Here is a 23,223-nt window from a genome sequence, read left to right as displayed (position 1 = left end):
TAGTGTATGCGTAAGAAGTGCTTGATTCTGCAGTTTGTCTTGTGGCTTTTAACCAATTCTTCTCCACACAAACCAAGATACAGCGCCTCAAAAAAGTGTTCATACCCCTCATATTTTCTTCACATTTTACCACAAACATTTCTATCTTTCATTGACATTTTATGTGATGAGTCCACACAAAGTAGTGCATGAATCTGAAGAAGAAAAGCATTGGTTTAAAAAAAATAACAAAAAAACATCCTAATACAATTCTGTAAAGTGTAACATGCACATGTATTCAGCTCCTTTTAGTCATTTATTCTTAATAAAAATTAGGTTCAATTAACCGTCTTCAAACTTTTGTAATTAGTAAATGGAGTCCACAGGTTTGTAAATGAATCTCAGTCAAAGCTGTGCTAGACAGCTGTTCAGTGAAGGGCTCAGAGGCTCGTTAGAGAACATTAGTGAACAAACGGCTTAATCCTGAACCAAAAAACACCTCCGACAGGTTAGGGACCCGGTTGTGGGCAAAGAGAAGCAGCCACAAGGCCCCCCCGTAACTTTGAAAGAACTGCACAGCCCTACAGCTCATGTGGAAGAATACGCTAATAGAACAACTATTAATTGTGCACTCCACAAACCTTGCCTTTATTTAAGAGTGGCGCAGAAACAAACTGTGTTTAAAAGGAACCTTTAAGAAAAAAAGGCCGTCTGTAAGTTTCATCTCATCTCAGAGATGAGATGAAACTTTTTGACCTGCATTCAACTAAGAAGAAGATTAAGACTAATAAGCTGCACATACAGCCCCCATGGTAAAAAAAATAAAATGGTGGCAGCATCATGCGGCGGTTATTTTTTAATTAGCAGGGACAGACAAGCTGGTTTGAGTTGACGGGAAGAAGGCTGGAGCTAAATGCTGAGCAACGGTGAAAGAAAATATGTCAGAGGCTGTGAAAGACTTGAAATGTTCCACCTTCCAGCAGGACGACAAACCCAAACATACATCCAGAGGAATTGTTAGATCAAAGTTTTTAAATGTAATTAGAATGGCTCAGCAAAAGTCCAAACCTAAATTTTGACACTGGTGTTCAGAAACTTTCCCTTCAATTTGAGGTAATGTGCAAAGAAGAATGGACAAACATTTCAGTCTCTAGATGTCCATAACTGGAGGACGATTGGCACAAAGGACTCACAGATGTATTTGCAATAAAAAAGTGATTCCACCAAGTATTGATTCATGAGCTGTGGATATAAGTGCAGGCTATGCTTGTGAAATTACTATTTGTAAAAAAAACACTTGAATATCAGTCATCATTATTCCGCTTCACAATTATGCAGCTCTTCAAGTTTGTGTGATTTGTGCGCTTGTGTTGGCAGGGTCGGGCTCTCCTGCACTGGGCCTGTGACAGAGGGCACAAGGAGCTGGTGTCTGTCTTACTGCAGCACAAAGCCGACATCAACAGTCAGGTAATCCAGAAATCCTCTCTCTATATTTATAGGGTTTTTCAACATCTACATAGTAGATAGACAAAAACCAAACAAACAAACAAAAGAACATTTAGCCCATAAGCACACTCAAGAGTCCTAGTCAGGTGTTACGAATGTAGCTCTTAGTGCTGAACCATGCACTGTATTTATTTTATAATACAAAAGACCATGTAAAAAAAAAAAATTGTGACAGTTACAAGAGAGACATAGCTGAGCATAACCTTCTGCCATTGTATCCTGGACGAAATATTTTTCAAAAATCCAGCTGAAGAGGCATTTTCTCAAACGGAAAGTTAGCATTCTGTAGCGCTTTCTTTTATATTTATCAGCAGTAGTTGGGTAAGTTATTCTAATAGTTAATAGAAGATTATTGTTTTAGTTAACAGAATTTTGTTCATTTCCTCACCAATGATCTGTCAAAATTATTTCACTTTAGTACAACACCAGAAGCAATGTGCAAGGGTAAGCTGAGTTGCTTCGACTCTGTTGCAAACACTTAAAGATTTTACATTTCTCCAGGCATCATTCCATTCACCATCTGTAATTTTAGTTAACTTCCCTTTTCCCACACTCCCTTCAAGTGAGTAGTTTTCCCTGCATTGAGACATTTAAGAGCACTGTAAAATATGCTAGTAGAAGTAGGTGACGCTGTAAAAATAAATTGTCTTACTGTATCTAATATGCCCTGAAAAATCAACAGTGTAGTATTTTTCATAAGTCCTAATGTGTAACTTCCAGAAAAAGTCCTTTTTGAAACATTATTTTTTTTAAATCAGTTAATTAAATGACAACCGGTTAGATTCTTTCATTAAGTTATTCAGTTTGGATCTTTCTTTGTCACTGGAATTTAGAAAGTTGTCCATTATTCCAGGTAAGAACAAAAAAGCTGAATTTCTGCAAATTGGGGTAAAACAGGTTATTTGCGGACAGAATTAAGGGTTTTGCTTTCTTTAGAAAAAGTAGAGATCCTAATTTGCAGTCGAACATAGAGCGGTCTACGTCAATCCAGAGTGAAGTAAACTTATTATGCACTCAATCAGCAATGACGCTTAAGTGGCCACTGAGTTGGTATTTTCAGATATATCTGGGAGGTAAAGATCCCCTTTACAGAAGAGCAACACAATGTGGACATTTTTTTTCTGTTCTTTTTCTAAGGATCTTGTTAAATCTAAAGCTTTTTGGAGCAGATCTGCTTTTCCAAACTGTTTAGTTACTTCAGTTTAATTTAATGAAGCTATTTCTTATGTATTTGGAGGACATTTTTCCAAATGCCAGGGAAGATGGGAAAGTTGTGAGAGACTTTTTTTTATGGAGCAGAGCTTTTTTTTTTTTTGCATCTGCTCAGGTAAAGCATGAGCAACCTGTGAAATCCCCAGCACCCCCCATCAGCCGTCCCTTTTGTCTCTCCATCCCTTTCAGAAGGTCACCTTTAATTCACTTTGTTCCACACATAAATCCCTCAGGGCTTTAGCAGACACTGTTAGCTGGTAGCTAGCCTGGTGTTTAGACTCTCAGAGGTTTAGCAGCATCCAGCGGGCTTTAGCTTAGGCAGTAAGCTGGCTCAGCTGCACATCCGAGAAATTACTCCTCTTCCCCCTGCCCACCGCCGTGGCACGGGGCGGCTCACCGGGCTGCTCGCTGAGGTTTTAACTGCGAGGACAAATCAATTGGAAGTAATCAGGCAAATTGTTTTTACGTTGCACAACCCACATAATCAGGACATTTCACAAATGACTTTCTCTTTTGTGGTCATGTGTGGCCCCTTTTGTTTGTGAATGCTCCCAGAGAGGGGGGTGGACGTAAGAGTGGAATAAGTACAAAACAATTCACTCGTGATTTACAGCCTCACCAAGATGGTTCAAGCACGGCTGGACCCGTGTGAAAATAGAGGCTTTTTTCTTTTACTTTTCTCTTTTCAAAACGTAACCCATTCACAGTAATTTATTTCTGATTAATGTGAACATTGGCTGATATTAGAGTCTCACATTATGGCAACTTTGAGCGAAAATATGACAGTATCAAAATACTTTCACGAAAAAGTTAAAACAGAAAATGTTGCACATTTTAGAATCATTTTTCTGCCTTTGCTATTACGGTATGGCATTAATTATTACTGTGATAATAATATTTGTGATTTATCTGTAATTATTTTTTATTGGAGAAGCTCCTGCTGATTTAGCTGTAGGCTTCAAGTGCTGGTTCCACCTATTTTTGCATTTTTTATTTTTTTTTACCCTTATAAAAGTAAGACTTAGAATGAAAATTAGGACCTATGCAATGTGTCACAGAGCATGTTGAGCGCGTCAACCTTCCTTCTTCTGATTCAAGTCGACTCTGCAATCCCAGAGTCGGATCCAAACTTGATGAAACAGCATTCAGCTTTTCTTCTCCACTAATCTGGAACAAACTTTGGAAGACTGAGTTCTTGTATCGTTTAAAAGTCCATTTGTTTAAAGCTGCCTTTGATTAACAACTGGACCATCATAAATTGTAGTTTGTTTTTCAACCTGTCATTGCTTTCCTCTGTTTTACCACTGCGATGTCATGTTTTGCTTATTTGTTGTTTTATCAACTTTTTAATTATGTAAAGCACTTTAAATTGCTTTGTCACTGAAATGTGCTAAAAACAATAAAGTTGCCTCTCCTTGCCTACTTAGTCAGGAAATTTGCTCAGGCTGGCCTGCAGTGAACTGCTTGACACCACATTTTAATTTATTGATCCTATTAACAATTTTTCGTCCATTCATGGAAAACTTCAGGACTTTTTTTTTTTTTTAAGAAGTGAGATTTCATAGGAAATCAAAGCACTGATCTGTTCATAAATTCAGGTCATTGGGAACTTTCCACCTGCCGCTCTCTCAGGTGTCTGAGGAACTGTTCAGTGGAGGAGACTGAATATGTAAAAAACTGGTAATTTCCACTGGAGTCACTAGGGACAGATTTATGTGGTGGCAGAGAGCAAAGTACAATCAGCTAAATCATATCACTCTGTCAAGATGCCAATTATCTCACTATGTATCGCTTACTAAACAGTACACTTCTCAATTAGAATGTGTTTGAACATCCTTTACTTTGAGAGGAGCCAAAATAAACCAAAGGAGATGGGGAAGATTAAAAAAAAAATGTAATAAAGACTTTTATAAATGTGTCCTTTCCCCCAAAGCCTCTGACATGAAACAAAGACGCTTTATGGTTGTACATGTCCATGAGAGAAACGGAGGAATGTTTGGCTTGTTTTCGGGCTATTAAAGCATCCAGTAATCTCCCTTGACCTCTACCAACTGCTGAGCAACCAGTAAATAAAGATCAAACATGATTTATGTTTAATTTGTTGATTAAAACAGGGAGGGGGGCTTAAGAGTTAAAACAAAAAGTATTATTATTTGCTTGGCAGAGGAGGAAAATCGTTGGAAAGTAATCAACTGATTGTTTTAGGGAATTGTTCCCAAACCCTGGTAACCTGCATTAAGAGCTCGTTTGATAGTTAATCCAGGATCAAGGGACCACAATAGGTAGCTGCGTGAGTTTGAATACGCAGATCACAGATCTGCCACCTGCCAGCTGTAGAGCCGGCTCTGGTGTTTGTACGGTACATTAAACCTCGCCGTGTTCCTGCAGCTAATACTCCCTGAAAAAGTGGGGCAGGCTTCACCAACTGTGGGGGACAGAGGCAGTAAAACCTTAATTCACAAAACGCTGTAAACTGAAGTTTGAATAATTGACCTGTTGTTCAGGCCAGAGTACGTAATAATGAATGGTAGAGTGTAAATATTCAGCATGCTTTCGTTCTAAAGCAACAGGGAAAACCTGATCCACACAGGAAAACGGTCGTAAATGATTAAGATTTTATAAGTTTGGTGTCGGTATGGTTATTTATTTTCAAACCATCCAGCTGCAGGTTTTTTTTTTTTGCAGGCATTATTGAAATATGCTTAGATAAACCAAAAATCCTTAAAACTCCCCCCTGGGTAATGTGTGTAGAAACCTTTAAGTAACAGCGGCTGCATTCTCTAACAGTGAACTTTGCAGATTTGACTGCATAGTGGTTTGACCTGGTCCACCTCTGTTCACAGGTTCAGTTTTAAAAAAAACAAAAAACCCACATATTTGTTAATCTGAATGGTGATGATGACAAATTTTGATTAGTTTGTTCTTTTTATAGACATTTTTACACATATTTCCCAGGGGTGCCAGTAAATGCAGAGCAACCTGTGTGATTTTGTGCTACATTCATTTTAGCACAGACTGCTAAAAACAAGTGTTGTGTTCTTAATTGTCTTAATAGAGCTGTTGACTTGTAGCTATCTTGAAATTGTCATTGAGGCTCTTTGATTTTGTCAGTAATGTCATTGGTTTTTATTACACCGTATTAAGCTTAGGTAAATGAGAGGATGTTCTAAAACAGGCGGTGTGGTGGTTTCGGTTATGCTCAGTTATATAAATGAGCTACTAACTACAGGTTGATCTAAATAAGAAATATTTGAATTACAGCAGATCTAAAAACATAGTAACCATGTTTTCCCCTTCTTGTGAGATAATAATGTTGTGCTATATATATATATATATATATATATATATATATATATATATATATATATATATATATATAAAACAAGTAAACATAAAATCAAATTGTAATGTTTTTCTTTGGGAACAGGTCAAATTGAGTATTCAAGAATGTCAAGATTATATTGTTATCCTCCAAAAGGGCTGGAAGGCTTGCCCATGTTAGAAGCATGATGTATGCATGCATAATGTTTATTATGCATGCATTTATTATTATGCAATTTAATCTTCATTTACCAAGAAAAGATGTGTGTCTTCAAATAGAAAAACTACACAGACAAAAAGTTTACTAACTCTGCTTGACGAGTAGCTTTTTATTAAACTGAACAACCATGTATAAATACACATCTTGATGCAGTGGAAAATATGCTACTGTGTCTCAAAAGGATAAAAAAAAAATCAAGCAAACAAAACTACTCAGTTGATTGCAAAAAAATAGACTAATTTGGATAAAAAGCTGTTCTGTGCATCAATAAAATCTGAAAGGAGAACAGTAAACAATTTTCCTGGAGAACAAAATTCAAATTCAGTTCAAAAATACATTATTAAACCCAAATGTAGATTAAATGTTGCTGTAACTTATATTATAAAGCTCTCTTCTGAGAATTGCTGTAGATGCTAATGGCTGAGGGCCAGAAGGATCTCCTGTAGCAGTCAGTACTACAGCAGCTCTGAAGAAACGCCTGATGGCAGAAGACATTACACTCTCTACAACAAATTTGCAAACGATGTGCAACATCTTGCTGGGTTTAACAGAACAATAGGACTCCTTCGATAAGGTATGATTTAGGTCTAAGGGATATTTAATGGGACATGTTTGTTTTTAGGGTAAGTTTACTGATAAGATGTGTGTTGTAATTACATTTGGACGGACTGAGATACTTAGTTATATAAATAAAATGGTCAAAGGTGACGGTAAGAAGCTTGGGAATGCTTTCTGTCAATGGAGAGTCTCCACAACAGAAGTGTGTGTGAGTTCGCTCTGCTGGTGGTCATTGCAGTGCGGGTGGAGTAATCCCAAATTCATGCACACTCACGCACACATTCACTCTCTGTCTCTCACATATGCACTGCTTTTGTTTTCCAGTTGGAAATACTAACCTGTCTTCTAACCTTACCATCAAGCCTTAGGGTTACTATGGAGATATGCATGTGAAGATATCACATGCCAATTAATATGAAACGGGGTTAAAAATAAAATAAAAAGGCCTCGCTTTGGGTGCTTTGGGTCTGTGATGCTGCAGGTGATAACAATGGCCAAAAATGGTCAAATGAAGACATTCACAATACGTGAGTTAGTCTGTGATTACAGAGAGGCTGTGTGACAGAGAGTGGGGATTAGGGTGACAAAGAGGATAGACAGGTGAGAGACAGGTTAACCCAACAGGAACACAATGCCAGGAAGGAAGGAAATATTAAGGTTTGACGTAAAGGGGGGCTGATGGGAAGAAAAGGCAGCGCTGGTGTTAAGCACATGTCTGTGTGTCACATGCTTCTACTCGACTTGTTCCGGATTTTTTGCTTTTTCTTTCCTTTTTTTTCTGCATTTTGCACGACTCTGTTTCTCATCCTCTCCTCATAACTCAGCCCTGCCCCCGCACCCCGGTTCCCTTCAATCCAACTCTCCCTGCCTTTGCCCCTGCTTTGTATTAAAACAACATGATCCATGAGGCGGGGAGAGCGACTCGCAGCACCGCTAATTCTAATTAATCCAGCGTGGTGGCTCGGCCACGGCAGGCCCCAAGCACTCTCAGTCTATCAGATAGAAATTCATAACTTAATTGAGGTCAGAGCCTCAAGCCGAACGAACAAAAGTCTCCAGCCAGGACCAGCTAGATCAATAGTAATAAATATCTGACTGGGTGGCCTTCAGTTGGTGGCTGGCGAATACACAACAAATCTCATGCACACAGTTTGCACTTGAACCCCTTACAGAAATGTGGACAGTTTTATTGTTTGTGTGTGTGCGTGCGTGCGTGTGTGTGTCAAATAGGTCTTTCTCAAATCTGTGTATATCAATATTTTTTTGACAAACAAAAAAGAAGCACACAAGTTGTTGTCTGTAAGGTGTCGGACCATAGCACACTGCATAAAGTCCTGGTCTAACACTCTGCTGAAGTGTTGGAAGACTTCCCTCCTTATAAAGTTTCCTCATTTGACTGTTCTGACTTTGTTAATTCAGTACAATTCAGTCTATTTCTCTAAGGCTAATTCACAACAAATCTCTGTTCAGGGCATTTTGCAAAGCCAACTGATCAAATTCTTATCCATTTAAATAGAATTAAAATTGGTCATAGTTCATTCCAGCCCTATAGTTTAATTCTGATTTATTTACCTTGAGTCCAGTTCAATCCAAATTATAATACAGCAGGATTCAGTTTATTAAAATCGCCGTAAATGGGTTTGTCCAGGAAGAAACCAGGCTAAACGCAGAAGTACTGATTCTGTTGTAATTCCCATAGGAAACAAAAACAGATTTTAAATTATGTGGAGATCTGTTAACTGCGAATAATATAGTTTACAGTCCATTTAATTACTCATTAAAATGATGGAAATGTTTTAATGTAGCAAGAGCCTGGATGCCAGAAACAAGACGAAGCTGACAAGTCAAAATAACTGTTTACTGATTAACTGAAATCCTCCTAATATAATGGGCCAGTTGGGCTTTAACTGTTTCATCCAAATTGGGTATTTCTGTGGAACCTTCCATCCTGACATCTTGGAAAGTGGAAAAACATTTAAAGGTTTTAGAAGATCTAAACATTGTTCACTCATAACTGCCCAGAGATTCTCAGCCCTTAGTTTTGTTGCCCAAACATAACCATACATTTATTGAAAACAAATCAGAAGCTAATGTGTAAACCATAACAGATTTAAATCTTCATGGTAGTTCCCACTGATCCAAGTTAAATATGATGATGCTAAAGCACTGACAATGTGAAATTTCTTAAATTGTTGGATTCAGGATAAAACATTGTGCAGTTTTGCAGGATGTCATGACAAACGTTGTAAGTTGATCAGTATTAAGTAAATACCATTTTGATGTTTAAGAAAAAAAAACTAAAGTTTTTTTTTTTTTTACTTTTGCATGGATCTGGTGTGCAGATTAAGCTGTTCAGGTAAAGCTCGGGTCGTTTCTTGGCAAACAGAGATGACCTAATCCTCTCATCTGCGTCTTCTTCACTCCTATCAACTGTTTGTGTGATAAAATCGGCCAACACACACCTTGGTGGCTGATTGAAATTCTACGGCGGAGGCATTATTACACATTTGTATCCCTCCCCTTTCCCAGCACTGCCTCCTATAACTAATGGCTCAGTCAGCCCAGTCATAACAAATATCCAGCAAGATTCGTCATAATTGTGTGTGTGCATGTGTGTTTGTGTGTGAGTAATTGTGCATCCCATCGTCTCGAATGTAAAGGGTCATCAAGAGAGGAAAGGCAGAAAGGTGGGAACTTAAGCAGCTGAAAGCTTCTGAAAAATTTACATCAAAATGAGGTGTAAAATAAAAGTGATGGAAAAAATACCAAGGCAATATTGGTAAGTATGTCATGATCTCTATTCTCACGTTTTGCCTTTTTAAGTTGGGCAACTGGAACAGTTAAGGTTAAGTTAACAGTTAACAGTTAAGGTTTTTGCAATTTCTCTATATCACCTTAAAAAAATGATACATTATATAGCATGTTTACATGCCAATATATATACACACAATAATGTGATGGATCCATAGAAAGGCAAAGAAAATCCATAACAGCACATTTAGATGCAGACTAAGCAGATGCTGTTTATAAGCACTGCACTTCTACCCTATCTTTGCTGAAAGAGCCTGAAAGAGGCTTTCTGCAGCCAGTTGTAATTGTACAAAACAGTAAATCAGAGAAATAAAACATAATTTATCAAACTTTATGTTCTAAACTGGAAAAAAGAAACATCCACATCTCTCTCTGCTCACCTCTTGAATTGCTGGATTTGTGTGAACGTCTCCCGTCTACAACAGAACCCGATTGTTTGTGTACCAGAAACCTACACAGAGAAAGGGGGGATGTAGTAAATGAAGGGATTTTTATAGATGTTTCGTGCGCTCGCTGGCTGGTAGGCAGCAAGTGATGCCAAGAGTCTCCTCTCCTGAAACGTAGCAGTTTAAAATGTCCCAGATAGAGAAAAATGGAGGAAATTAGAGAATTAGACAGAAGAGCCTGCACAAAAATACACCAGGTGGATGAAGTCATATATATATATATATATATATATATATATATATATATATATTTTTTTTTTTTTTTTTTTTAGTGTGTGCAATTCCATGACGAAGTAATAAAAGCTAACTTCCCATCTTTCTTGAAACATAACGATCCATCTGTTGATCAGTCCACCACTCCTGTTATTCTTCCGTCTGTTGCTTGTGTGTCAATTATCAGTTCAACCCTCAGTCATCACATCCATCGATCTATCCATACATACATCAATTTTTCCATCTATCCATCCCTCCATTGGACAAGTGGATGGATAATTCCACCCAGGATTATTTATCCTGGCCACCCAGGATTATTTATCCTGGGTGGAATTATCCATCCACTTGTCAATTCTTCCCATCCATCCATCCATCCGTCTGTCCATCAGTCTGTCCATCATGTCCAGCTTTACAGGTTTAACTGTAAAGCTGGGCTTAAAAGAATTGAAATCTCTGGAGAAGTATGTGATAATAGCGATTTGAAACAATGCGTTGTAGACCCTGCTTTAGTTTTCATGGCTTCTTTTAACATTTAAAATATATATATATGATGCCTGGACTTTTAAGTAGCCAAACCAAAGGAATGTATCAATATTTCCGAGATGGACACCATTGCATTGTTTGTTGAACACAGAGAACATTTTATTTTTGTTTGATACTCATAATATTCAAATTGCAAGATTTGTAACACTATGATTTAGCTATTTTTGCTGTTCAAACGTTTTCTTCTGCACTTACGTCCAAGTGAACATTATTAAATGTTACACATAAGTATTATTTTTAGCTTAATATTTAGGTTTGTGAAGGTCTAACTCCAAGAAAGATGGATTTATAGCTAAGGAGACTTGTAGACTCAAAGTGCAAAATATTATGCTCAATCTAAATCAATCTAAATTTGTTTTATTTTAAAAGGCTGCCTGCATTCCTGCCAAGCCGTCCACATGAACACTAAGATTAGCTGATGCTAGAACAGCAGTTTTGCTGCTTAGCAGCTATTCTGGTTTCCACGCAACATTGGTCGAGCTCAAGATGGTTCTTTCTGAGGAAGTAGGAATGAACGCATACCTCTGTAAAAGTTCATACAACCACACAAAAGGCACAATATCCACCTCACACCGCCTTTGACATTTTATAAGTGACACTGTAAGCTGCTCATATGGGATTCATATTTAGTACCTGCTGCACATTAGTCCAACTCGATGAAATGAGGAAGCTGTTGCCAAGCTGTGTTAAAAGCGCCTATCAGACACAGAAACAGTTATGAATCTATAATATGAGCACTCAGAAAAGAGCCAGCAACTTGACAGTAATAGTGCAGCCTAAAGAGCCATTCAAGCAGGTAACAGTCCTCTTTGCCATCATCAGCTGTTGTTTCTTTCTTATTGGCCACTCACTGGGCCTTGCCTACACTCAACTATTTGATTTCCATCGTTCTTAACCATCCACATAAATTGTCAGGCGCATTAAAGCTGTCCTCGACTGTTTCAGACAGAGAGAGGGGGCAGAGTGAGGGAGTGCGAGCTGGATTCAGACAGCCAGGGGAGGGGACAGGGCCGAGGAGAGAGAATAAACAAAGTAAGTGTTTTGCCTTCCATCAGTCTCCTGCAGTACTCAGCTTTATGAGTCCCTCTCTCCAAATGCCTCAGCCACAGCCCCCACTGCTGGCATTGATTTTCATATTACACTCTTTTATGTATTTATTTATTTCATATATTTCTTTTTAAACATCATCGATGAGCCGCAGGAGGACAGACGGGGCCTCTGGTGAGGTTAATTCTGAGCCTCAGCCCTATCCTCCTCTTTTGATGGCTTTAATGGAGGCTAAGGTGTCCCATGAGGATAAGCAAGCCCAGTGACATGGAGGGGGAAGAGAAAAATGTAGGGGGAGAAGATGAGCATGTAAGAAAAAGATCGAGAAGCAAATTTGATGAAAACCCAGTTTCTTTTGTTTGGTGGGACCAGAAAGTCAAAACGTAATGACGTGTTCAGGATATTTCAATAAACCTGACCGAGATAAAGCATTGCTATTGTCCTAGACTGGCAAGGTTTTTACAGGGAGGCATTTCCATCAAGAAAAGACAAACGAAAAGTATCCAAAACATCCAATAGGTTATTATTGTTTTATAGAAGTTGTGTATTTTTATTTTTTTTATTTTCTTTTCGGTGGTTTGAATCAGAGGGGGCAGGGTGAAGTTCCAGGCAAGTGAAGGACACTTCCTGGACATGTGAAGGGCAGGGAGTTTGGTGTCAGGCTAATCTGGCCGTGGGTGGCAGCGCTCACATAATGAATGGTTAAACTCACCTCTCCCTGCACACAGACAGATGCCTAAATCTGATTACGGCTGGCCCCAGATCCTTTTAAGAGGGGGCCTTTTCAGACACTCACCAGCAGGATAACCGCACACAAATACAAAGGGCAAATTCATGTGCAAGACTATGTCTAACCTACTTTCAAAAACACATTGATAAAGACTTTTTGTTTTCGATATGATGGCTTGTGTATTTGTAGGCCAACACCTTATTATAATTCTTAAAAGCTAAGCCATGTAGATGTCAGAATTTATAATTTACTATAATGTTTGGGAGCACCTGAAACATGCCAGCCTTTATTCTTTACTCCGGAAGATATTTTCTGTCAACTACAATCTTTAATAAGATTATGATTTGCTCCTGCCTGCAAGGATTTTATATAGAACATACTGAACACCTTCAGCAGCTGAGTTATAAGTTTTGATGTGACTTATTGATGGCTTGGCTTATAACATATTTCAGTGCCATTATCTAAAAATTGTTCTACTGCCTAATAAACTTAGCATGTTGCTTTGAACAAGATTTGCCTGGGAATATTTGACTACAGTACTTAAAGACTACAGTACTTAGATCATAACACAAAGAGATGGATCTGCACGATCCTCTTCATTGTCTTTCACTGTAAATGTCATATATATAATCTCACTAAGCTAATATATATATATTATTAATCCATCCATCCATTTTCTTTACACCCTTGTCCCTAGTGGGGTTGGGAGGGTTGCTGGTGCCTATCTCCAGCTATCGTTCCAGGCGAGAGGCGGGGTACACCCTGGACAGGTCGCCAGTCTGTCGCAGGGCAGCACAGAGACACACAATTATGCACACACACTCACACCTAGGGACAATTTCTAGAGTCATGTTTTTGGACTGTGGGAGGAAACCGGAGTACCCAGAGAAAACCCACGCATGCACAGGAAGAACATGCAAACTCCATGCAGAAAGACCGGGGCTGGGAATCGAACCCAGAACCTTCTTGCTGCAAGGCAACAGCTCTACCAACTGCGCCACCCATATATCATTAATATATATTAATACATTTGATGTAAGATGCATGAAATAATAAGGGAATCTCACTTTGCAGGAAAAAGTTTGCTAAGATTTTTTTTTTTCCTTTGGAAGCTTTCATTGAATGTTTTAAACACAGTATCTTTAAAAACTGGATGCCACGCACAAACTGTGTAATTTATTGCACACAGAGTCTGATTTTTGATTTTTGGCTCTGTAGTAGCTGCTCCAGATTTACTTATGATGCCGTATAGGAGTATCATCTCTTCCATCCTGATCTGCATTCGGCTTTCTGATTAATGGCACCTACTCGTCATAACCCTATCTCTTGGAATCTGCATACCAATGATCCCAGGCCCCTATTGATTCCCCCTCATCCAAACCACACACACATTCATCCTCCCTCCCCCCAACCACTGTCATTATAAAAGTCAGCAGCTGCTGCATGCATTGATCATAAATCATAATTGCTTGTTCATTTTTCCCTACTTGTTTAATGTTGCTGTCAGGGACAGCAGGAGGAGAAAAGGAGGAGGCGGGAAGGGAAGAGAGGAAGAAAAGCCCAAAGAAAGTTTACTGCGACACAGAAAAATGAGCTAAGAAAAGAGAGCTACAGGAAAGATCACTGTAATGAGACAAATATGTAAGCCCATTCCACCTTGGTAGTTAGTTCCTAGAAATAAAAACTAAAATATTTTTGGTTGGCTTTACAAAACTGTCAACAAAACCTATGTACTTATCTCTGGACATCATGATGTCTTCTTGAGAGAGACTACAGGTTTAGTGAACTGCAATATTTATACTCTAAATTAGTTTATTTATTAACAGTGAATTTCAGCAAGTTGAATAATTTGGGCAGTATTTAAATTTTCTGACAGTATGTTGTATGCATCAACATTTTTACTTGTTGCAAATGAACAATAGCAATATCTTTCTGTTTTTTGAATACATTGTAGAATGATTAAGCATCCAAACTTTACACTTATCATCTCACTTATGCTTGCTTTGGTACATATGTTAATGTCTGTAAAAAATCCATCAAATTTTATCACATTTCTATTTTACTTGTGTATTCTTATAAGGAGTCTTCAAAGGAGTCTTCATAATGAATAAATAAAAAATCTTGTCCTCCATTCTAGAGTTGGTCTAGAGTTGTCTCAAGTTGTCCAATCTTTATTAGCTGGATTAATCAGAAAATTGGTCAAGCTGTCCTACTGTGACCAGTCCAAGCATTCGGCATACCGAGAGAAGTTGTACTTCATCAGTACAGACAGAGCGTTGGCATGTTGTGGTACGATATGGAGCAACCTTATTCTTCTGTCATTGCAAAAGTTGTTGCATGTCATTTAGTTTTGTAGCAGTGACAATTATGTGCAATTTATAAATAGTGTCTCTAAGTTGTTGTGCTAGTGCTGTGTAGTTTTACTATATGTCCAAAAAAATATGTGGCAGGCTAGCTTAGCCCTGTTAGACACCAAACTCTGTTAATGCTAGAGCTTTATTTGCTTAGAGCCACAAGTTCAGAAAATGAACAAAGTATAATGAACCACTAGCTGTATATTTGGTATTTCAAAAATACAGCGAAATAGATTTGTAAATTTTTTTTTTTTTTTTTTACTGGCCTGAGTTAGAGTTACGGAGTTAGTTGTTTGACCTATGCTGTTCTTGTACTTAAAATAACAGAAACTGCTCCTTTAAGTTAAAATTATTATTTGGTCTCTTTGCTATTCTTTTTTTTTTCAAACAACTTTGGACTAGTTACAGTGTTTCCTTTTTTCACAAGACTGCTTGCCTTCTTTTTATATCCCTCTAATTCACTTTCTCTTCCTTACATTCATCTTGCTTCACATCATTTGTGTGGTAGAAATGATAGATTAGTGGGACCTGAATTCAGCAAAACTGTAATCAGACTGATAGATCCATGCAGCTTCTAAGCATATTGCTCCCGCCTCCTCCCTCCCCATGAGCGTGATACACTAGCACTCTGAGCCGGGTCTCCTCTGCCACTATGGTACTTTATTGAGCTCTCTGCTGACATCCAGCCCAGCGTTTCTGTTTTGCAAGAGGAAACTTTGGATGACATGTAAAAGCAAAGGTTTGGTGCGACATGCTTCCATAATGGGATGGGAACAGGGGAGACAGGAGAGCGAGGGGTGGGGGATGTTGACTGCAGGTAAGAGGGTCGGAGGGGGAGTGTCTGCTTCCAAAGCAAATAGAAGACAATCCAATTTCCTGTGATTCCATCAAGCTTCCGTCCTGAATCCAGGGGCATTAAAGTTTGCGGAGAATGACCCCCACAGTCATGCAAGAAGGCCTTAGGCTGCATTTGCACTGCCTACATATACTATAATCCTCTTCAAATATGCTCATAATCTGTTATTATTACTCTTTTTTTGTATGAGAAAGCTAAGAGATCATTGTGTTTTAAAAAATTAACATGGGAACTGTAATCCCTTTCACTTTAAATAAAGCTATGGAGTTAGGTGATTTAACACACTTCAGTTTTTACATTTCAGTCCCCATCTCACTGTTTTTGCTTTTGTTTGATGTGTACAAAAACAAGGAACTTTTTTTTAAAGAAGGGACATTTTGTATTTTCTAGGCACATAGTGCCATATTATACCACAATCAGGTAACTATGTTACCATCAGTTATTATAGAAATGCAATTTGACACCTTGAAATTGGTCTTTATCTCTTTAAGAAGCTGCTACACTTTCCAACACGCCCTCTTCCGCCCATCATGACCTCAGTGCTCCTCCATGATGCCATTTACAACCATTCTTAGGAGTACTTACAATTCCTCCACGTGTTTGCTGACTGCTGCCACTAGTCTGTAGGAGCAGAGAGGGGAGAGTTGCAGGAGAGGGATGCTCTATGAGGCGGACTGCATGGAAATAGATGTTGCTTTGTGGGAGTATTCGTTTACGCACCCCTGATTGGTTACCATGGGAGATTCAAGGATGTCTCAAATTTGCATTAAAGAATCAAAGCTGAACTCCAGGTATATTTTTGATGAGGGAATAACATTATAACATGACATAAAGCTAAATAAAAAGTTGATTTGACATAATACCCTCTCCACTACCTTCAAAGTTTTATATTTATAACCAGATTTTTATGGCAGTTGCCATAAGAATCTTTATTTAAAAGCTGTATTTTTATGATACTTTTCTCAACTCTGCTTTACACACAGCAGAAAAATAAAATGGACAATTTGTGCGGAACATCTTAAGTTGTGATTTTTTTTACCTGCAGACAGACAGCATTGCTGTCTTGGTTGAATCACATCACTGATTTCCACACTGGTGGCGATTCACATCTGTGTTCTGAAATCCACCCAGAGGGAATACCAAGCGCTAATCCAATAAGCAGGTCCCCAAAGTGCTGGTCCTGAGAGACCAAGAAAAGCACAGCAATGGTTTCACTATGCACCGACTCCCAGCCTCAGAAGCTGGGTGGAAAAGAGAGGGAGAGGACATGAAAGTGAAGAGGAAACGGAAAGGCAGAGTGAGAAAGGTGGATGTTAGGACTGAAGAAAAGTAGAAGGAACACAGTCACATGAAAAGAATTAAGACATTTTGAGACAGCACATTTGGTTTTCTAAAATATTTTTAAAAATTGATATTTAATATCACTTTTAATAATGCTGGGGCGCTGTGTGTTGCACAGGTAGAGCAAGTGCAACATCCAGAGGGTAGAAGCCTCAACGCAGCCGTCCTGGGTTCGATTCCCGTCCCTAAGACCTTTGCTGCATGTCTTCCTCTCTTCTCTCTGCCTGTTTTCCTGTCTGTTTATTCCACTAAAGGCCTTTAGGACCAAAATAGATTTAGGAATCGTTGCAAATTTAAACCTCAAATTAAAACACATCAAGGCACATTTAGTTACTAGTGTGCTCCTCAACTCTAGATCCAATTGTCCAAAAGACTGAGACACGCAGGAACCACTGACACTTTTAAATCAGGACGGAAAACATTTTTTGTTTACTACGGGTTTTTCATAAATGTCAAAAAAGCTCTATCATTTTTGTCATGTCTTGGGTTTTTATCTTATTACCGCTTCTTTCTTCATATTGTGTGATGTATCAAACTTTTATGTAACGCTTTGCTTGTTTTTGATATACCAGGAGGTTGTTATTTCTGTTTGTTTGTTTTTTTTCTGCAACGTTTTTATTTGCATTCCCTTGGCGTAATGCGAATCAATTTGTCTTCCTGAGCATTTCAAAACACTGTGCTCAGTACAAGCTCTTCATTTCTCAGACCAGTGGCAACAGTTTGATCCATTTGTCTCAATTATGAGGTGCAAAGGCAGTCTGGAGTGGTGATTAAGAAGTGATTCTGCTGTTGATGTTGCCTGTCATATATTCTGCTTCATTATACCTGCGCACACACATATTTCCCCACCCTTGTCCCTAGTCAAACAATTCATACAAGAGTTACATCTCCACCTCTGACCCTTTGACCCCAAATGCCATTTGTACTGTTATAAAGACACAGAGTCATCCTCGTCCACATGAGAGACCCTTTGTGGATTTTCTGCACACTTTCTGACACAGACTGTCACTTTTAGACTCTGCAGACCCAGACTCAGTTTGAGCAGCAATCTGCTGAAAAACGCAGCTTTGAATAGTAAGTGAGACCGTGACCTGTTCTTTTTATAGCAGGACAAAAGCAGCATATCTAACAGTAAACACAATCTTTAACTGTGACCTTTGCTTTAACAAGGTTAAGACATGTTGATTTGGACAGCAACAAGACAATTCAAAGTGCTTTGTGTGATAAAAAAAAAAAAACCCACAAAACAATTAACAAACAAACAAAACAAAAAACAGTACAATGACAAAATTAAGAGAACACTTGATAACGTGCTGGAGATGTGTCCATGCAGAGACGTGTCTATAACATGCTGGATCTTGACTTCTAAGTGTGTCAGTAAGACATCCGTCTATATGGGAAGGTGGACAAAGTGAGAATTTCAAGTTAATGTTAGCAGTAAACAGTAAATGGAGAGTATAACCAGAGAAAATAGAGTGAACAAAAGCAGTCAGTATGTCCTCCACTACAGACACTGACTGCTCAAAACTTTTTTTGCAATATGCAGTGCAAAGATGCAGCATCTCACCCTGATTATTCTCTGAATTTGCTCACTCTGGAGTATTTTATTGCTCCTCTGTCATGGGTCTGCTGAAGTAAACACTTGTTTTGCCTTTTTCAGGATAATGAAGGGCAGACAGCGCTACATTATGGTAAGGAGCCCCCCTTGTATTCATCTCTGCAATTGAAAAAACGTACATTGTCATGACTATGTTGTCTGCATGCGTCCTCCCTTTTTGTACAGCAGCTTGTTTTTTGCCCACACACACGCGCACACACACACACACACACACACACACACACACACACACCCTTTGCCCATATTTGTCTCAGATTTATCATATTTCTTCTCACTCTCTGCTCCATTCCTCATCTTAATTTTCAACACTTTTCTATTTTTTCACCAAGTCTCTGTGATTCTTCTCTGTTCTTTGGTTTGTATGTGTGCCTCCTTAGCTGAGTGTGTGTGTGTGTCTGTGTGTGCACACTTTTCTGTGTGTGTGTAATAATCGCCAGACCTCCCAGAGGAAATCAGCAGTGGTCCTCAGACTCCCCTGACCCTCTCGTGCCCCAACACACGTGTCCCTGATGGGCGGTGCTCACGTCCTTTGAGCCTCTTTATGAGCGTACATGTGTGTATGAGCTGCTACACCATCTGTCCTCCGACGGCGTGGTGGCGTCGGAGCGGGCATGTTGCATCACCTACCAGCAGGCTACATACACACACATATACATGCACTCATCAGAGCAGCCCCTGAGGATGTGGTATAAAAAGATGACTAATAAACATAAGCGATGAACTCAAAGAGACAAATAGCAGAGAATGAAAATTCATTCCTACCTCTCTTTGCACAGGGCCGCAGTGGCTGGCAAGTGATTAATTGAGGGTTTACTGCTCACCATAAATTGTTCTCCTCCTCTACTGCTCCCCTGAGGGCTGGCCACTTTTTACGGCTCAAGGCCCAGCCGAGACACCCGCCACGTGCGCACTCGGCTGGCTGGATAAAATACTGTTTAGAGCAACAAGAGGAAAGCTGCAAGCAAAGCTGTAAAAAGCGGAAAAAAAGAAAAAAAAAAGAAAAAGCAGTCGAGCTCAGTCTGATTTGGCTGATTCCCTGAGCTTTTAACACTTCATTCACCTCCGCATTCATACGTGCCACTCACATTTGCTTACTTGCCCACATGCATTCCGATGTATCATCACATCTCGCGCATTTGGACTCCCACCAGCATCCAGGCCCGTCAGCCACCTCTGGGCTGCAGGTTAAAAGGCCTAGCTGTCAATCACCGCAGCTGCTGACATCAGCGAACGTGGCACAGCACAAAGTCTGCTTTTTAAAAGGAGCCTGCGATTGATACTGACAGAGAAGAGCACTCACAACAAGAGAGGGCTAGGGAGAGAGGGGAGGAGGTGGTGGGGCGGGGGGGTGCCACATGGTTTAGAGGTGCATCAGGAATGATGGGACTCACTAACTGGGTTAGGAAAGTGCAAGCTGTCCCTTCTCCTCTTTATTCTGCACTGAAACAGGGAGAGAGAGAGAAGACCCTTTTAGCGGGCCACATATTGCCAGTGGGGCAGAAATGAAGTGTTTGAAGGAGGCTCAGGTCCAGGCTAGTGTCACTGCAGGGTCTGCAGATAAGCTTTTCATTAACTTCAATCCTCTACATATGCTATATTAAACAATGCTAGCTGTTGAAAAGATATTTGGTAGGTTTACCTAAAGCAGATACCCATCACTAAAGAGGCATGTCTAACTTTATCATATCAATAGCTTAGCAAAACATATATGGTTAAATACTTGCTGAATAAAACATAGTACTCTTAAGTGTTAGTTAATTATATAAAAAGTAAAACAACTCTTTTTATCTTTCTATCTAAAGTGAAACCTATTCCTGGCAGGTTTATTGTTCCCTTCTATGCTTCTTGCTCATCTTTATTCCAACCAAATTTCTAACAAAAGGAATGCACCAAATGTTTTAGTGCAACACTTCTTTACTGTTATTTAAGGCATTAAGTGGCTTTACTGTGCAGTAAAACTGGACTCTACTTTTTCTCAGTATTACCTTTGTGTAATTATACAATGGAGATTTGTTCAGAATGTTACATCTTTCTTGACTCCAACCGGTATTTTGTCCTAGCAAATTATCTGCAGGTCAGCCGTAACACGTTGGTAAATTAACAAGGTCAACAAAGCTGCAATGTTCTAACATGGCACCTGGGCCAGTCACAATAAACAATACATCAATTAATTGCATGATAAATTAAAAGAAACTCAATCATTTCCATTTGGTTTATTTGTCGTTTTTCTGTATTCCCTCTCCTTTTACTAAAAACTGACTGATAAAAGTCTTCAGTTTGGTGTTTGGGTCTCAACTATCCCTTTTTTCAAAAGATATTTTTTGCTTACACAGACTTCATAATTAATGTCATTTGTTGTTTCTGTTGTTTTCTTTATTTGTTTTGGATATTTCAAATGTCTTCCAGTTCCACTGTTTAAATGTTCATTAGAATTAAAATTTTATTGATCCATGAGAATGTGTTCTGGCATTATTATGCCATTATTGCTATTATGTTACTTGAAATTGGTCTCAAAACAACAGTTTTATAGTTTATCGCAATGAGTCCTGGGACAATTTGTCGTCCAGCAAAAATTGTTATCTTGACATGTTGCTAAAACATGTATGTTTTAGCAACATGTCTGTCTAAACACATACAGCTTGCGTGCTTTGTTCTCTGTTTTTATATGACTTGTTGATAATTCTCCATATCTCCATATTCCAGTTAGTCATGTATCGACACAGTTTACAGAAAAATTATTTTCTCCTTCATGAACTCAACACTTTGCTTTGAACACCTCCTCCTAGCCTCTGCTTCATTATGTCCTCTGTGTTTCCTAGCATCCGCCTGCGAGTTTGCTGACATTGTAGAGCTCCTCCTGAACAGCGGCGCTGACCCATCCATCAAAGACATGGAGGGCTCTCTTCCCGAGGAGGTCACTGAATCCAGCGCCATCTCCACACTCCTGCGCCAGTACACCGCTCCGAAAGGCTAGCTCATCCCTTTATAGTGCCATCCAAGTCTTCTCTCGTCTCTTCTCCACACATTTGTCCGGTATTCCCATTACTTGTCCTTGGTCCTTGGAAAGACTTTCTAGGTTCTGCGGTTTGCAGATGTTTTGTTTTGTTGTTCTTTAGTTTTCAAGTTTTGAAGGTGAATCTGAAATCATGTTTAGCTCTTCTGGAGTTCATCTGTGAACATGTATGTCCCATCTGATAAGACAAAAACAGGGCATTGCATGTGTTTTCAGTTATTTGTAAAACTGTATGTTGATTGTACAGTAGAACAGGATAACATGATGGTTACTGCAAGACATTGTAGTAACCAGTAAAGATCTGTTGACAATAATTTTGGTGTACTGAGGGAAGCACTCCCAGAATAACTTCTGCTTAACAAGCATCTACGTGGACCATATGACAAATTAATAAACTGGATAACGTCTTGGAAACATTTTACTGGAATGATTTTGCATCATTTTGATGTGACGTATCTGGATTTATGAGAACTATTCAGTCTTTGGGAAAATACTTTTAGAACAATCCACAAAAATGAACAATACCACATAACGTATTATGAACATAATGTACTGCACCATACAGACACTTCATATCAACCCGTCTCCCAGCTGAAACCTGATAACCTGACACACTTTTATTCTACGTTCGTCCTCTCTGAGTTAGTTTATGATTCTGTTGTTGTATATTAAGGAATGCTTCATTCATTTCTAAGTTTTCATCATTAAAGTCTTAATTAAAGCTTCGCCTGGCCTCCGTCAGTTGCTCGGTCCTGTAAGCAGAAACAGTGGTCAGCTAATTCATTTCTGACAAAAGACGTTCTTAACACCTGGTAGATTTAGAGAACATTACCAGCTATAGTTGAGCGATCAGATTAAGGTATTGGATACTGAAAAACTCCTGCCAAAAACACTGGTAGTGGAGCCAGAAGGTGCTTTAACATGGTATTAGTTTTAGGTTGTGCTTGAATTGCTTCAGTTTTTATTCAGTTGAATTGTGCAGAATGTCACATTAAATGTGGTAAAAGTTTAAATAATAGATTTAAATTTATTTCTACACTTTTGAGACCAACTAAAAACCACTCCAACAGGTGTATGCTACATATATATTGTCTAGTGTTTATAATATTTTGCAGCTTTAATATACTCCTCATGTTTAAAAGTAACCAATTCATATCTAAAGTAAACTCATAAAACAACACAGTATGTTTTCAGCTCTGCCTCTGGACTATGATGTCATAGAGGAACGTATCTGGACATAACCAACACATGGTTGGAGTCTAAATCTCCTTTACTTGTCGTCAAGCCTTGGCTCAAACACACACAGATACACACTCTGAAAATACGCTAAACCTTGACCCAGATTTTTTAACTACACATTCATGAAGATCCCCCAGCAGATTTTCTGCACAGCACTTGAGACAAAGCTTAATCCTTGACTATCTAACGCACAAGTTCACTCTGACCCCATGCTCA

At 38.9% G+C, this 23,223-nt stretch overlaps 1 protein-coding gene across 1 annotated transcript in view; it reads left to right on the top strand.

The window, feature by feature from the left end:
- acbd6 (acyl-CoA binding domain containing 6) overlaps nucleotides 1-22,493 on the top strand; it is a 33,843-nt gene extending 11,350 nt beyond the window's left edge. Inside the window, exons 6-8 of the mRNA XM_007552689.2 lie at nucleotides 1,357-1,446; nucleotides 18,798-18,828; nucleotides 21,575-22,493. Of these exons, the coding sequence (XP_007552751.1) occupies nucleotides 1,357-1,446; nucleotides 18,798-18,828; nucleotides 21,575-21,729 (276 nt within the window). The 3' untranslated portion in view covers nucleotides 21,730-22,493. The remainder of the gene's footprint in view (nucleotides 1-1,356; nucleotides 1,447-18,797; nucleotides 18,829-21,574) is intronic.
- Nucleotides 22,494-23,223: the final 730 nt, after the last annotated feature.

This window comes from Poecilia formosa, unplaced genomic scaffold (assembly GCF_000485575.1).
Source record: "Poecilia formosa unplaced genomic scaffold, Poecilia_formosa-5.1.2 Scaffold52, whole genome shotgun sequence".
Classification (NCBI taxonomy): domain Eukaryota; kingdom Metazoa; phylum Chordata; class Actinopteri; order Cyprinodontiformes; family Poeciliidae; genus Poecilia; species Poecilia formosa.
This window is presented reverse-complemented; position numbering and strand designations above follow the sequence as displayed.